The sequence below is a fragment of the Pholcus phalangioides genome, unplaced genomic scaffold, assembly GCF_987345545.1.
Source record: "Pholcus phalangioides strain wild (caught in Gottingen) unplaced genomic scaffold, Ppha-v1.0 ptg000020l_1, whole genome shotgun sequence".
Classification (NCBI taxonomy): domain Eukaryota; kingdom Metazoa; phylum Arthropoda; class Arachnida; order Araneae; family Pholcidae; genus Pholcus; species Pholcus phalangioides.
In genome coordinates, this window is record NW_028301613.1 from 5,404,424 (window position 1) to 5,418,945 (window position 14,522).

Below are 14,522 nucleotides of genomic sequence, written 5' to 3' on the forward strand. Positions count from 1 at the left end.
GGGTGTAAGCAGAATTTATGTGGGACATCGGTAGCCCGACCTCTGGTCCCATTCTTGCCCGACAGCCAGGAGACCCCCCCCCCACCCTCTGACTGCCAGACTTGGCGAACATAACTGGCCCGAGCCAGAATGCCAGCGGGTACCCCAGGTGGTTTCCGGCAACCGAGAGGTCCCTGGGACCTAAACTAGAATTAAGAATTATATTGAAATGAAAGACTGTGAAGGATCCTATGTCGTCATGTTACACATTGCATTGTATATTCATTAGTCATCAGAGAGGGTGACTCACCCCCCACCACAAAATTTATTGGGGTGGGACTGCAGCACCTATGATCAATGCAAATAATATGTTTGTTTTGTAAGAATTTCATTTTTCGTCCTACAGAACTTACATTGCTCTGCAGCCTGTCGCCTGGCTAGACACCTTCTTCGAGTTTATACGCAGCGAATCATGTTGCTTCATGTTTTATTCAAATGACACATTCTGTCCTTCTCATTATGCGTATGAGAATAAAGGTAAGCATTTCATACAAAACTAACTACCATATTTCTGTGCATTAGCCAGCATGCCGAAAATACCCATATTTTCAACAGGTCGATCTAACTCCTTGTGGGGAACTAATAAAGGCATGGGAAAAAGGGATTTTGTGTGCAAATCAAAAAAAGTTCAAAATGCTGCGATAAGGGGAGGGGGGTGGTAGGAAAAGGGGTAACAGCCAGGAGCCCTGGAAATGAATTTTTTTTTTTTACCCACATAGTCTATAACAGTGCCAAACTCAGTCTATGATAAGTTGAAGAAACTTCAGTCAGACATTCAGATTACAGATCCTGCTCCATTATGTTTATTATGTTACCTCGGTGAGCATTACTGTCGCTAGTCTAACATAGTGGCTGCTTTTCGTGAGTTAGAATCCCGTCAAAATTTGGGTCTCTTTCCCATTGAATGGTTGCTCTGCTCCCCGGAATGATACTTTTGGTTGTGGAGATATATGAAGTCTAAAGTCTAGCAACGATGGTGTCACAAACTTGACAACTTTAATAGATAATTTTTAATGTCTTTATTAGTTCAACATATAAAATTTTATTCCATTCTGGTTGTTAGATCAAGCTACAGATGGTTTTGTGTAACGTCAGTTTAATTATGGCCCCACCCCTATATGTTTCATGTAGGGTCATGCTACTCATGTCGGTCAAAAGATGTGTCTAGACTGGATTACAAAGCGTTTGTCGATAGAGCCAGTTGTTTCCTTGAAGATACTCCTTGGGAAAGATGCTCGAAAAGGTCTGTAGTATACATTAATTAGAAGTAAATATCTAAGTTTTGTCACTTGTTGTTTCAATAATTTTTAGTACTGGTTATTTCAATTTGGTCCAGACAATGCATCAATATACACGGTTTGTTCAAAAAGTATCTGACCATAATTTTTCATGCTGAACCAATGAACCTAGCCTAAGCATGGTTTGGTGCATGTATGTAGGCAATTCTAGTGTGTGCGTGCATGCTTGAATTTTTTCCTGCCTTGCATAAGCTGCCAGTTGTTGAATGGCCGCAGATGAGTGAGGAAATGTAAGTATGTGTCTGCATATTTTAGTTTTTGACAAAATGGCAGGAAAGAACAACATTACTGCATCAATTATGATGGAGCTACTTATTGCAATGCAGAAACTCTTAGTAGTACCCCGTTGGTAATGGTTGTGCTGTGCTGTGCGGTGCGTACGCATGATGAACGTTGCCATTAGAGTCATACAAAATAGACAGCATGACTTTGAAATTGCATCCCCTGAAGACCAAATCATCAGTTCAAATGGAATGAACAGATCCAATGATAATGCTCGCCTCGTCTGCGTGTTCTCTGATCCCAATTCGATGATCCTGTATCGTCAGAGTCCTCACTTAGTCAATAACGATCTCATTTGTGGATGTTGAGGGCTTACCAGAATGTGCTTCACTCTCTCCATTGACGTGCAGCCATCTTTGAAGGGGTTGTAGCACTTCTTTATTGGTGCCGCGCCCATTACTTCATCTCTGTAGGTCCGTTAAATCTTGTGGATTGTTTCCACTTAGGAATCACCAGAAGCTTCACACAAAATTTAATGCTGTAGCATTGTTGAAGTCTTTCCTGCCATTTTGTCAAAAACAAAAATGCATCGCTGCTCGCTTCCTAGCTCATCTTTCTTTCTTTCAAACCAAGCACAAGTCTAGATAGTCTATCGCCATGGACAATTTACATCTCGTGTACTGAATTGGCTGACAAGCTGGCCAGAAGGGGAAGGTGGGGGGGGGGGGGTTCTGGGACTCAGTTTGTTGGTCCTGAGCCAGCTTTGGGCATTTCACTGGAATTGATTAGAAATACTTTTTTCTACTCATTAAGGAGAAAACAGTACCAAGATTGGCTGAACATTGATCATCGGTGACAGGCAAAAGTGTTCAATTGTGACTGTCGCAGTTTTAGGCAGAAGAAGCTAATGAAACTCAACAAAATGGTATTCATTTAGTTGTTGGTCTACTTACTTTCTTTCAAACCGAGCACGAATCTAGATAGTCTATTGCCATGGGCAATTTACTACCAAGTGAGTTGTGCCGGAAGTGTGTATCTAAGTCTGAGTGTGTATATAGTGTTGTGTGATTTTTCAATGCTGCCATCTATATTTCGGAAGTGAAGTGTAATGATTGAATATTTGTACTGTTTGTAGGACTGTTGCTCTCTATGCTGAGACTTTTGAATGGGGAGATCAGCTCACTTTTGCTCCTTGAAGTTGGGAACCACAGAGAACCAACTTCAGCCGATCACCACTGGTGACAGTGGGGTTCGAACCTGGGTCCTCGCGATACGAGTCCATCACTATGACCACTCCACCACCCACAGCGTCATCATTCATCGGCGGTCTGCCGGTGACAGGCAGCTTCTACAGGCGGGAAAAAATTCAAGCATGCACACTAGAATTGCCTACATACGTGCACCAAACCACATCTTCCTAGGTTCATGCACAAAAAATTATGGTCGGTTACTTCTTGAACAAACCTGATATGGCAAGATATGCACAAGTATAAGCACATTCAATAATACAAGCGAAAAAAGTATATATTTATAATATTGATAATAATAGGTTCCTGGTATTTTTATTGGAAGGTTTATTTTTCATCTTGCTTTCATATTTAGTGGCAAGGCAATGTTTAAATCGGCTGTTGAGCTTGTTCAAGATCAGGATCGTGGTCAAGTCATAGGAGGTGAGTTAAATTTTTTTTTTTGTGTGGACAATACTACAGCTACTGTACAGATTGAAACATAATTACAATGAATCTGAAGAATAGCAGGCGATTGCTGATAAAATTATACAGTGAAACCTGTCTAAGATGGACACTGTATGAGATTGAAATCGGTATTAAACGGAATCAAAAGATAGTCGCATGGATGATTAATGCTTCTATGCGCACCTTTATAAAATGGAATGTTATTTAAGTCTCTTGACATTCCGTTTCATACAGGTTCCACTGAATAATGCTGGCAACATTAGTGATGGCGATTGTTTCTCCTCTGAGTGGCCATGTTATATTATGACCATCTTTTAATATTTTGTTTTGGGCCATCTTTTGCCTTTAATACAGCATTGATTCTTCTTGGCATGGTGTCTACGAGATCTTGATAGGTCCTTTGTGAAATCTAAGACCATGCTTGTTGAATAGCACTTTTGTATAGTGTGAGATTGGAGGGTTGTGGATCTAAATGTCCAATTGCTCTATGCTTAATGAGATTGATATCTGGGATTACAGGAACCACCTAAGCAAAGTACACTCTCCATGTTCCACCTTGCTCCATGGCTCCGAGCTCCTATAATCATCTCTCATTCAAAGCGAATGAATATTGAATTTCCGAAATTAGCAACATAGTAAAATTCCCAAAACAAATATAAATTCATGGCCGCAACATGTCGTCAATGAGAGAATTCCCAAATCGGTGAGCTTAGTTGCATTCTGAATAGTTTTACCATTCAACTCGTTAGTGAAACATGAGTTATTTGAACTAAAATGGGCAACCATGCTCTTGTCAATGCATGGAAGTCGTACTCCATTCATTTCCCCTTGCTGCAGTCATACTCAAGTTGGTCTAAAGCAGCCATTCTCAACCTTTTTGACTTGCGGAGCTCTTTCTAATGTATAATTTCTATGGTACGTAGGCGGCCTATCTTTTATTTATTCATCAAAGTTACTGATTTATTTTTGTTATTAAAAAATATTTATAATAATTATTTACTGTTTTTCTTTATATTTTGCTCGAGTGGGAGCTCATGGGAGTGTCCAGCATCATCATTGAACTCGATAATAATGCCATCAATACCTTGATCGAATTTATCGATAAAAAATAAAAATAAAGTATGGGACCAAGGACACTTCCCTGAGCGACTCCACTTGTAAAGAAAACAAGGTCCAATAAAATATTTTCATGGTGATAATCATGTTCAATAGGTGAAATTCATTCAGAATTATGTTTCCGTGTCAGATACAATTTTGTTGTTGCCCAGTGTAATCACAATAGGTAACGGCCACCTTTTCTTTTTTTTTAAATATGATTTCACAGCAACCTATTTCATGACGTACCATACTGTTTTGAAGTCATCAAAGGATTTCTATGAAGCCCTTAGATGGTCGAGAGAGATCTCTGCAAATTTGACAAGAAAAGTGTCATCTGTAAGTCCTGGCGCAGAAGTCTTTCCATATAGGTAAACATTTTTTGTTGTCCTTCCTGCATACGAGCTTCAATAGTGAAAGAAATTCTGTTATTCACCGTTTTACGAGAGAACATTCGGTACCTTAGTGCTGTGTGAAATATTAAATCTTTCTTCTCTCAGATTTTTTTCGAATTTCTGTTCCTTGCTTGACGAAGCCTTTTAGAAAATTGTGGCGATTTTATCATAATTTATAGAACCAAGCAAAAAATATATATTTCTCTGGTAAGTCATTCTTCATTTTGTTCTAGCTTGGTGCATGTGTTTTATGAACAGTATTTGACGATGTGGCCGGACACTTTAAAGAGCTTGGGATTGTCCGTCACGGCAGTGTTCATCGCCACGTTACTTTTACTGGGCTTCGACCTTCATTCAGCATTGATAGTCTTATTAACAATCGTTATGATAATTATAGATCTTATGGGACTCATGTACTGGTGGAACATATCTCTGAATGCTGTCTCGCTCGTCAACCTTGTTGTGGTGAGTAGAGCACGCCTTTTGTTTATTTTGATTCAGTTTGAAAACCTTTGTTTTGGAATGATTTTCGACTTATGAATTCACTGCATATAAGCTCGCCATAAAATACTCTCTACCCTTTCTGCTGTTCTGATTTGACTGAGCATTCTATGATCAACAGTGTGTTTCACCTTTCCTTTAGGCCAGCGTTTCCCAAACTCTTCAGATTTAACATAGGATCCTATGGGTTCACTTGAGTTGGGGGCGACGATGCGAGAAAAATTTTCTGAAGGGGGGGGGGGGGAACAAGGAATGAAAAGTTTGGGGAGCTTTGCTTTGGGCCCTTCTCACACATCACACAGGAAAACTCAAATTGATTTCGAACAGACTGGGAGACTGGCCGAATCTCAATGACTGTGTGTGTGTGTGTGTGTGGGGTTGTTGTTCTCCCTCATTTTGTGCTACTAAAAACACTTCAAAACTCAAGGGACTAAGAAAAAATGTGGTTTCGAATTCTTGCCACTGTGGTGGTCGAGTGGTCGTATTCCTCCTAAACACTATCACCAGCCCCTTGATCAGGGGGTAATGCGGGCATTCAAGACTCACTATACATGGAACTCAATGAAGATGATTATGAATACAAATAGAGATGATGCAAATACAGAAAATGTCTTGAAGGTCTCTATGGAAGAATTACACTATCGCTAATGGCATTACTGTCATCACTAGAGCCATGGCAGCTCTTTAGAGAGAAACAGTCAACTCGGGTTGGATTAACCTTTGACCACAATGTGCGCTCCAGGACACAACCATTTCAAACAGAGCTAACTGATGAGATTATAAAAGACATTGTCATGTTAGCAAAACAGGTGGTGGAGAAGGGTTGTGATATAGATATACAAGAGAAGCCGAACAGCTAATTAATAGCAATTCAGAAGCATTGACAGAGGAGAAATTAATGCAGCTGACTGGTCATGTCCAGCTCTCACATCCATACATTAAGACGGGAAAGATCAATGCATTTATAATCATAATTTTTGTTTTCATTGAGATATCTTTGTCTTTCCTTATTATATTAAGCTTTCTCATGGCTGTTTTACCCAGAACTACTCATCTTTTTTATTTCTTCTGTGCATGTTTTCTCTTTTACAATTCTTGATCCTAGGAAATCGAATCTGTCCACAATCTCAAAACTTTCTCCATCTAGTTGAAAACTGTGAATATCTGCTGTAGTCATAATCTTTGTTTTTTTTTTGGTATTTAGATAGAGTTCAAGCCTCTCACTTTGTTTTTACTCTCGATATAATGTTCTTCAGGTCCTGCCATCAGAGTTGTCATCAGCATATCTAAGGTTATTGATCACTCTACCTCCAATTTTTAACGTCTGCTTCCAGTTCCTCTAAATCTGATGCTCTCATTATATATTCTCCATAGAGAATAAAATAAGCTTGGGGAAAGAATGCATCCTTGCCGAATTCCTTTTTCGATTCCAAACCATTCAGTTAAGCCATAGTTTCTTCTTACACTTACCTCTTGGTTAATATATAGATTTCTGATCAAGCAGACGAGGTGATTAGGCACTCCCATTGTTCCAAGAATATCCCAAAGCTTATCGTGATCAACACAGTCAAAATCAAAGGTTGATGTTTCCATTATCCATCTTATGTTTGCAATTTGGTCTTTAGTTCCCCTATTTTTCCTGAAACCTGCTTGCTCCAATGCTAATTCTCTTTCTATAATGGTTTCGAGTCTTTTCTGAACAATTTTTAGTAGAATCTTGCTGGCATGTGGTATAAGGGAAATTGCTCTAATTACAGAACATTCTCTAAGATCACCTTTTTTGTGAATGGGTGCGAATATAGTTCTTTTCCAGTCTTTGGGCCACTCTATTTTCTCCCAAATTTGTTGACATAGTGATCTTATCTATAGGAGGGTGTTAATCCATTACCACCTTTACCAGATGTGGGGACCAACCACGGACCCCCAACAGATTTCACATATCTCTTATACTTTCCAGATTTTTTGAAGTCCAATATTAGATACTTGTTATTTGCCCTATTACCATGCTCTGATGTCAGTCTGGATTGCAAGCTTGTCATTCCTCTGACCTTCCAGTGAGGGCACATATGTAGGTGATGTGGGGATGAAAGTAGAGAGCCTATTAATAAAAAACTGTTTAACCTTGATGAGGTTAGCAGAGTACGGCATACCTCGAACTGCTTATATTGTTAGACATTTCCATCTAGAAAGAACTGCCGATGTTGTAAAGGACGTGATAAAAGACTTCTTTTAAAAACAAAGTTAGTTATTTATTAAATATGAAAAACATGATAGTACCAGACTTGATAGTACTCAACAAACATGATAGTACTCTGAAGTTACATGTCACATTAAGGAATGAGGAAAATAAAACAGAAAGAACAACACACTCAGAAGTTACATTTCTCTTATATAGACTGTACATACCATGTGATGTCACATATGTGTGGTGATAGCGACATAATTTACATAACATCACATGTGATGCCATCACAAAATATCTTATCAAAATGATGCTATCTGGTCATGATTTGCATGAGAATGGGAAAATATACGATCGGTTGTGGGTGAAAACCACAAAGGTAAATATGTAAATACTTTTTCCTTATATTCCAACACCTATCCCCTATATGCGAGCTTTCGCGGGAAAGCTAAATTTGTTGACCAACACTTTTTCAAGTCTGAGTTTGTCTTTGGAACATGAGTGTACATGAATTTATCATTATGGTAAAGATCAACACGATTTCAAAAAAATAAAATAATGAAAATAAGTAAAATATGCAGCATGAAACCCAAAGACCCGATTTTTCTCCAAAAAAAGAAAGATAATATACATTTGAAGAAAAACGATTGAGAGTATTTCCTGTAGCTAGGTAGTTATGGACAATCCGTAGCAGTTGGCAACTCGGCAATGTCCCATAAACCGTTAGAGAGAGAGAGATATATATATAGTCACATTATATACAAAAATACACAATTTGAATCACCAGGATACAGTGTCTTTCGGTATCTAGGCAACATTAGTATTCCTGTGTGAGGAAAGGGGGGGTGCGGCTGAGTTTTGGCTTAAATCTTTTTATCACGGTCTGTTTGCTAAATATGTTATTGTTATTCAAAGATTGATCAAGAAACATTTGTTCCTTAGGCTGTCGGTATATCCGTGGAGTTCTGTTCGCACCTCACAAGGGCTTTTGCTTTGAGCTCAAAACCAACGAGGGTCGAGAGAGCAAAAGACTCATTGTGCAAAATGGGAAGCTCCGTGAGTGTTTTTTCCCCCTTGTTCTTTACCAGTTTTCATAGAATGCTGATAAAAAAATGTATCTTTATATCATTTGTACGCTTTTGGGTGATTTATAATTTCCGTCATGCTGTTTCCAGGTACTGTCCGGCATCACACTGACTGACTGTGGTATCCTGATACTGGTGTTCGCGAAATCTCAGATCTTCCGGGTTTTCTATTTCAGGATGTACTTGGGCATCATAGCTTTCGGCACTCTGCACAGTCTCATATTCTTACCCGTATTGCTTAGTATAGCAGGTGAGTGAATGTGTCGTATAGGTTTACTGATTCAAAGAAGTTATTTAAATCATTTTAATCGTGTTATCGCTCCTCATTTTCTAGTTTCCTGACATATGAACTAATCGCTTTTGTTTTCTTGAATATATATATCCAGGGCCGCCATTGAAGAAACTAAAGAAGAAATCATTGCTTCCAGAAAATAATGACGAACAAGATGAAACACAAACGGTAATAAAAATAACAGTTAATTTTAATCATAGTGGCGATGGTAGGGTGTTCGAACCCGGGTCCCCACAATGCTAGTCCGTCACTATGACCACTCGACCACCACAGCAGCGGGCCTTTACGTTGGTGCATATTCAATTATGTGGTTATTTTGGCTTGTGCTAATTGCATCAAATAATTGAGGTTTTACTGTGGACGTTCAATCTATATTAAGTTTCTTATTGCAATGTATAAGGGTGGATCAAATGAAAATGGGAACAGTGGTTATAATTTGATTTATTTTTATATGAGTATGTCAGCATTTATGTGTAGAGGTAGAGCAAAGGTAAAGAAGGTAGCCCCTGCTGGTGAATGGACTTGCCTAAAGTAGTAGTCCTTTGGAAGCACATGATATGTGCTGGCAATTTTGTTTTTAGTTTGCGGCTGCGAAATGTTTGCGAGTAAAGAGCAATGTGGTGTTTTTCGTTTTTTAGTGGTAGAAGAAGCTCGCGGAGTGCATCGTGAACAAAGGCAGTAATGGAGAACATTCACTGTCATTGACTCGTGTGCAGGGCTACTTTACCGCACACCAACTCTGGTCCATATCAGGAACATATGATAATGGCTGTCTCATGACTGGAGCTGATGTCATCACCCTGACAGAACCGGTTGATTGCTATTGACTACCCTGTATTTCAAGGTCATGCTTTAGTTAAAAAGTATTATAGCAGTGATGTCACGCACCTGATCTGAGACCAGGCCTTCTCAGCCAAGTGTCAAGAGCAACTTCAAAGGGATGAGACAGCCCTTACTATATATAGCCCTGGGTCATATCTCCAAACAGCAATTTACTGCCAATCATGTTGGTTGGAAATGAAGGACCCAGGTTTGAACTTTCATGGCAGTGGTGGTCAGCCAAAGTTGGTTCCCAGCTTTCAGGAATGAACGTGAGCCGATCTCCCCACTAAAAGGTATCACAGCAGAGAGCAAAATTGACTCATTCTAACTCGACTCTTTCACTCATGTTCGAGACTGTAATGATGGCATGAACTGCCATCACTGCCACCTTGTTTGAGCTGATTATCTAGTCTACTTCTTTCACCAATGCGTCCATGATGATGAGGTGACCAGGCCAGGCATCATTATTTACAGATTCCTGTCCCTCGCTTGTAAAGGTCCTGAATATGAGTCAATGATAGTGCATGTTCTCCATACACTGTGTGATGCACCGGGCCATGTCTCTGTCTCGTTGGTCATCTTCAATGCTTTAAAATTTAGAAATAGGGCTAATGATAATATGCACTCACCTTAAAAAATGACTCAGCTCGTTATGTGACAGTAATTTGTAACAGAGCATAAACAGAAGTAAGCTTAGACACAACGGCACACATTCCTTATATAGAGGGAAAAACCTACGGCAGTCCCGGCAAAATTTGTCCGTCAACCGAAGGAGCCAACCAATCCCAGGCTCTGGTTTTAAGTGACGTCATACAAAAATGGGGGAAACAGCCTCTGGTGCAGAAACAGGAATGGTCAAGGCTGTCTGAACCAACTCATGACCGACGTCACATAGGAATAGCAACGATCCCTGAAACTTGAATAAAAAAGAAAAAAAAAAACAACACTGCAAAAGTATGGGTGTCTGCAGTCACCCACACTTTAATGCAATTACAACTAGATGTTACCTTATAACTGCCTTTGCCCTTCGTTCAGTGATACACTTCACGAACTCCAAACCCTTTTTACCACTAAAAAAAAAGAATAGCACCATGCATTTATGCACTTTATGCGCAAACATAGATGCAAAAACAATCAGTTGCCTGACGGACGATATCGTTGCTTGACAGCCAGCACATATCACGTGCTTCAGAGCAACGAACTACCTAGGACAAGTTCATTCCCCAGTGGGTGGTGGGGAGAGTTGCCTTCCTAACCTTCGCTCTGCCTCTGCACATAAATGTCAGCACACTCATACAAAAATAAATCAAGTTAATGCCAACTGTTTCATTTTCATTTGATCTACCCTCGTTATTTTCTACTAACTTCACAAATTTTATTTCATCTGTAGGTCGATATGTGATAATGCTGTCAGGGAATGTCATCTCAGCTTCAATGTCACATAGGAATCTCAGTCTGGTGTGCGTTCGAGATTTGCTCATACTTCGAGGAATGTGATCGTCGTTATGCACCAAAAAACTAATCAAAACTCTCAGGTTTATTACTAATATTACGGCATATGTTAACGTTCCAATTGCAACGTGAGGCGAGAAGGAAGTGTGGTTTCTATTCCACTGCCAAAAGAGCCAAAATTATCGAATCTCAGTGCCCTTCGCTTTTTAAAAAAAAATTATGTATATTTTTCTTTATAGTTAGCTTTTATATCGAAAGAATATCATATATATTTTTCAATGTTTCATTTATTTTAGATGATTTAATCGAAACAGATTTGCATATTTACATATTTGTATGTGAGAGTATGTATACAATTTTGCTTCTTGTCCCGTTTTATTGCATGTGTTTGTTTCTCCTCATTTTTCTGGATGCAAAGTGCGTTGAGGTTTCGGTAGGATTGTGCCATTAAAACAAAATATACTTGTTTAATTTAAAAAAAAAATTCTGGTAATATTTTTTTCCAATTTATTAGCACTAGAACGTCATAGCTGCCATTTTGACCGCTATATAGATGTGGCATTCCAGTTGTAAACGAAAACGTGTGCTTCGGGGAAAAAGAAAAAAATGAATCAGTGATCATCATGTCCGGGTCACCAACTTTAGTTTCACAAAATAGACAATCAGAAATTTATTCAAACAAATAGCGTAAGAAGATAACACATTGTTGAGTGTGGACAGAATGGCGAATGACACATTTTTTCTTTTTTCCCGGAAGCGCTTGTTTTCTGTCACAACTACTCAATTTTTCCAACTACGATTAATGAGGTGTAATGATCAAAGATTTTCTGTTGTAGGACTATTGCTCTCTGTGGCGAGACTTTTTTAACGGGGAAAAAATTTCCCCATTAAAAAGTCTTCAATGAGAAAAATTTGTTAAATATTCAAAAAAAAATTATGGCAAAACACGCTAAAATAGACAGTATTCTCACACGAATATTGATATTGGGAGAACAGGTGTTTTATTGAGGTGTTTCCTTTTCCCGAGTACCCATTGTGTACTGTTTGACAGTCAAGACAGTTGAAAAAGCTTGTCATACTTTGTTCAATTCATTTACCATTTTTATGGATCTTTGCTCTCTTCTACTGCATTGTATTCACGGTACAGTGCCACACGACGAAAAGAATCTTCATTTTCTACGATTTCACCCGTGGACAGGGCTCCAGCCCACGATCTGAGATGATTCTTATCATTTTTTGTTTCTTTACACTATAAATTCATTATAAAGGCCCCCCTCCCCACCAAAGATCCCAGTTGGACGATGTGGGAAGCTATTACGTTACCACATATGTTTTCTACGTTTCTACTGAGCAGAAAAACAATTCTGTTGAGAGAGTGAAATCGTGGGAGAAGGGAATTTTTGCCACAAATTACAAAATTTCATTACTCTGCCAATGAATGTCTTGTTGATTTTTTTTCGACAAAATCAACACATTCAGTGCACAATGCAATCGACATTGAAGAGCTGTCTTATGTTGCTCAGGATTTGGTGTCTATTCTCTGTGTTTCTTCTTTTCTGTGCACACATTTTAATAAGTGGCATCTATTGTTGTATTATTCAAATTTTCAACTAACTTCCAGTAATTCATCGATTTTGATAATCCGGCATACCCTGGTCTCAGTGCTGTCTTAACGGGCCTCAGAAAAAATGGGTAGTAGTTGAATTTTTTGAGAATTTGCCAGGTAGGGCCTCGGAAAAATCGCTTGGATCAGGGGCCCGTGATGCTCTTGAAACGACACTGTCTGGTCTGATATGTGCTGTATTACGAGAGCCTACTGTATTTTAAAACAGGAGTCTTTTGGCATTAGTAGAAAAAGAGGGTGTAAAGCTAACAGAGCACGTACTGAAATTGCTAGTGAACCGTTATCCTAGAGGTGTACATAGTGGGGGGGGGGGGACTTGGGGGTCTGGTCCCCCCCCCAAATGTGAGAAAATGACAGAAAAAAAGGAAAAAGTTGGCCAAATCCATTGTTCTGTCACTTTGGTTCCCCCCCCCCCCCCCAACGAAATTTCTGGCTAAGCCCCTGTGTACTTGCAATTAAAAAGAGTATCCAAATAATGTTTAGACTATCCAGCGATTACAGCATTGTCACAGGGGATTGGGAAAGGTAGTATAATGTCTGTTCGGCACAAAATGTTTCAGGCAATGACAACCGGCATGAACAAAAATGCCGGACTTCTTTGGAAATTTCAAAGAAACACGCTTGGTGGGCAGAAAGGGAATTTGGGGAGTTTAATAGGTTCAGTATGTTTAGCTGCAGTACAATCTCTTTTCTATTCATCTCTATCGTTTTTATGACATCTTCGCCCACTATCCATTTCAAAATGTTTGAACTTTCCTCGTTGTTGTGTGGCTAGATGTATTCTCCCGCCCCATTTGTTCATTATGGCTGAGGTGGTATATTAGCCCCTTGATGGTTATTGCCTTCTCAATCGAGCACTCATCAATACAATAGTAACCAAATCACTTTTATTCATTATAATTAAATCAGTGTTGGGATAGTTAATTGACAATAACTACATATTCGTAAAGGACATCTTTACATGTTTCTAAGAGCGAGGTGAACAATCCCACGACTCCCACCCACGCACAGGGAAAAGATTCTCCCTTTCTCTCCCAAGTTGCCAAAGCAACTTTCTGTTGAGATCTGCGTGGTGGTGCGTCTTCTGTGGCAATTGACCACATGGCCTTTGTACTGAAAGCTATAAAAATGATTGCTTCTCCGAGGCCCAAAGATGCCTGATCCCAGACATCATTGGACGTTGCCTTAAGGAGCAGAACAAACATTGCAAGTGAATAGCGATTTAAAATTACATTTTTTTTAGTTATACTTCAAAAAGCGCTTTCAGTGTTAATATACAAGCTATATGTTTGACTGATATCCACGGGATCTACTCAATGATCATATGTCTTATTATTACTTATAGTCCTGTTGTCTGGTAGTCCAGAACAAGGTACAATACGGTTAAGTCAGACTTGCCTAAACTACAATGAATGATTTGCATGGCCATCAATGGCTCTATGAAAACCATGCTTACTGAAGAACTGAAACTTTTTCTTGGGATGTATCTTCTACATATGCATATAGAGGCTGGAGCAATCATCTCATAGCTGCCAACTTTTGAAAATGAAAATTCGGGAGATTTTCGCGCAAACCCGTATTTTATGCTTAAACCACTCCCTAATAAATACAATAGGGATTTTTCCAAATAAAATAGGGATTTTCCAAACATAAAAGTTAAAGTGTAGGGAATAAAATCCCTACTCAAAAACTGAAGTCAAATTAAAATAAGGATTGTACAAACATGGAAGTTAAACCCTTGGGAGAAAATTCCTACGCGAAAAACAAGTGAAATTGGAGGCCAAAACTTCAGAGATGTAAAAATAAATATTGTGTTCAATC

The 14,522-nt window shown here is 39.0% G+C and overlaps 1 protein-coding gene across 1 annotated transcript in view; it reads left to right on the top strand.

Moving 5' to 3' along the window:
• LOC149070829 (NPC intracellular cholesterol transporter 1-like) overlaps positions 1-11,551 on the top strand; it is a 45,051-nt gene extending 33,500 nt beyond the window's left edge. The window contains exons 19-27 of the mRNA XM_089248780.1: positions 386-516; positions 1,171-1,282; positions 3,162-3,229; positions 4,578-4,719; positions 4,977-5,208; positions 8,369-8,482; positions 8,602-8,761; positions 8,898-8,971; positions 11,016-11,551. Coding sequence (XP_089104906.1) covers positions 386-516; positions 1,171-1,282; positions 3,162-3,229; positions 4,578-4,719; positions 4,977-5,208; positions 8,369-8,482; positions 8,602-8,761; positions 8,898-8,971; positions 11,016-11,027 — 1,045 coding nt within the window. The 3' untranslated portion in view covers positions 11,028-11,551. The remainder of the gene's footprint in view (positions 1-385; positions 517-1,170; positions 1,283-3,161; positions 3,230-4,577; positions 4,720-4,976; positions 5,209-8,368; positions 8,483-8,601; positions 8,762-8,897; positions 8,972-11,015) is intronic.
• The last annotated feature ends 2,971 nt before the right edge of the window (positions 11,552-14,522 follow it).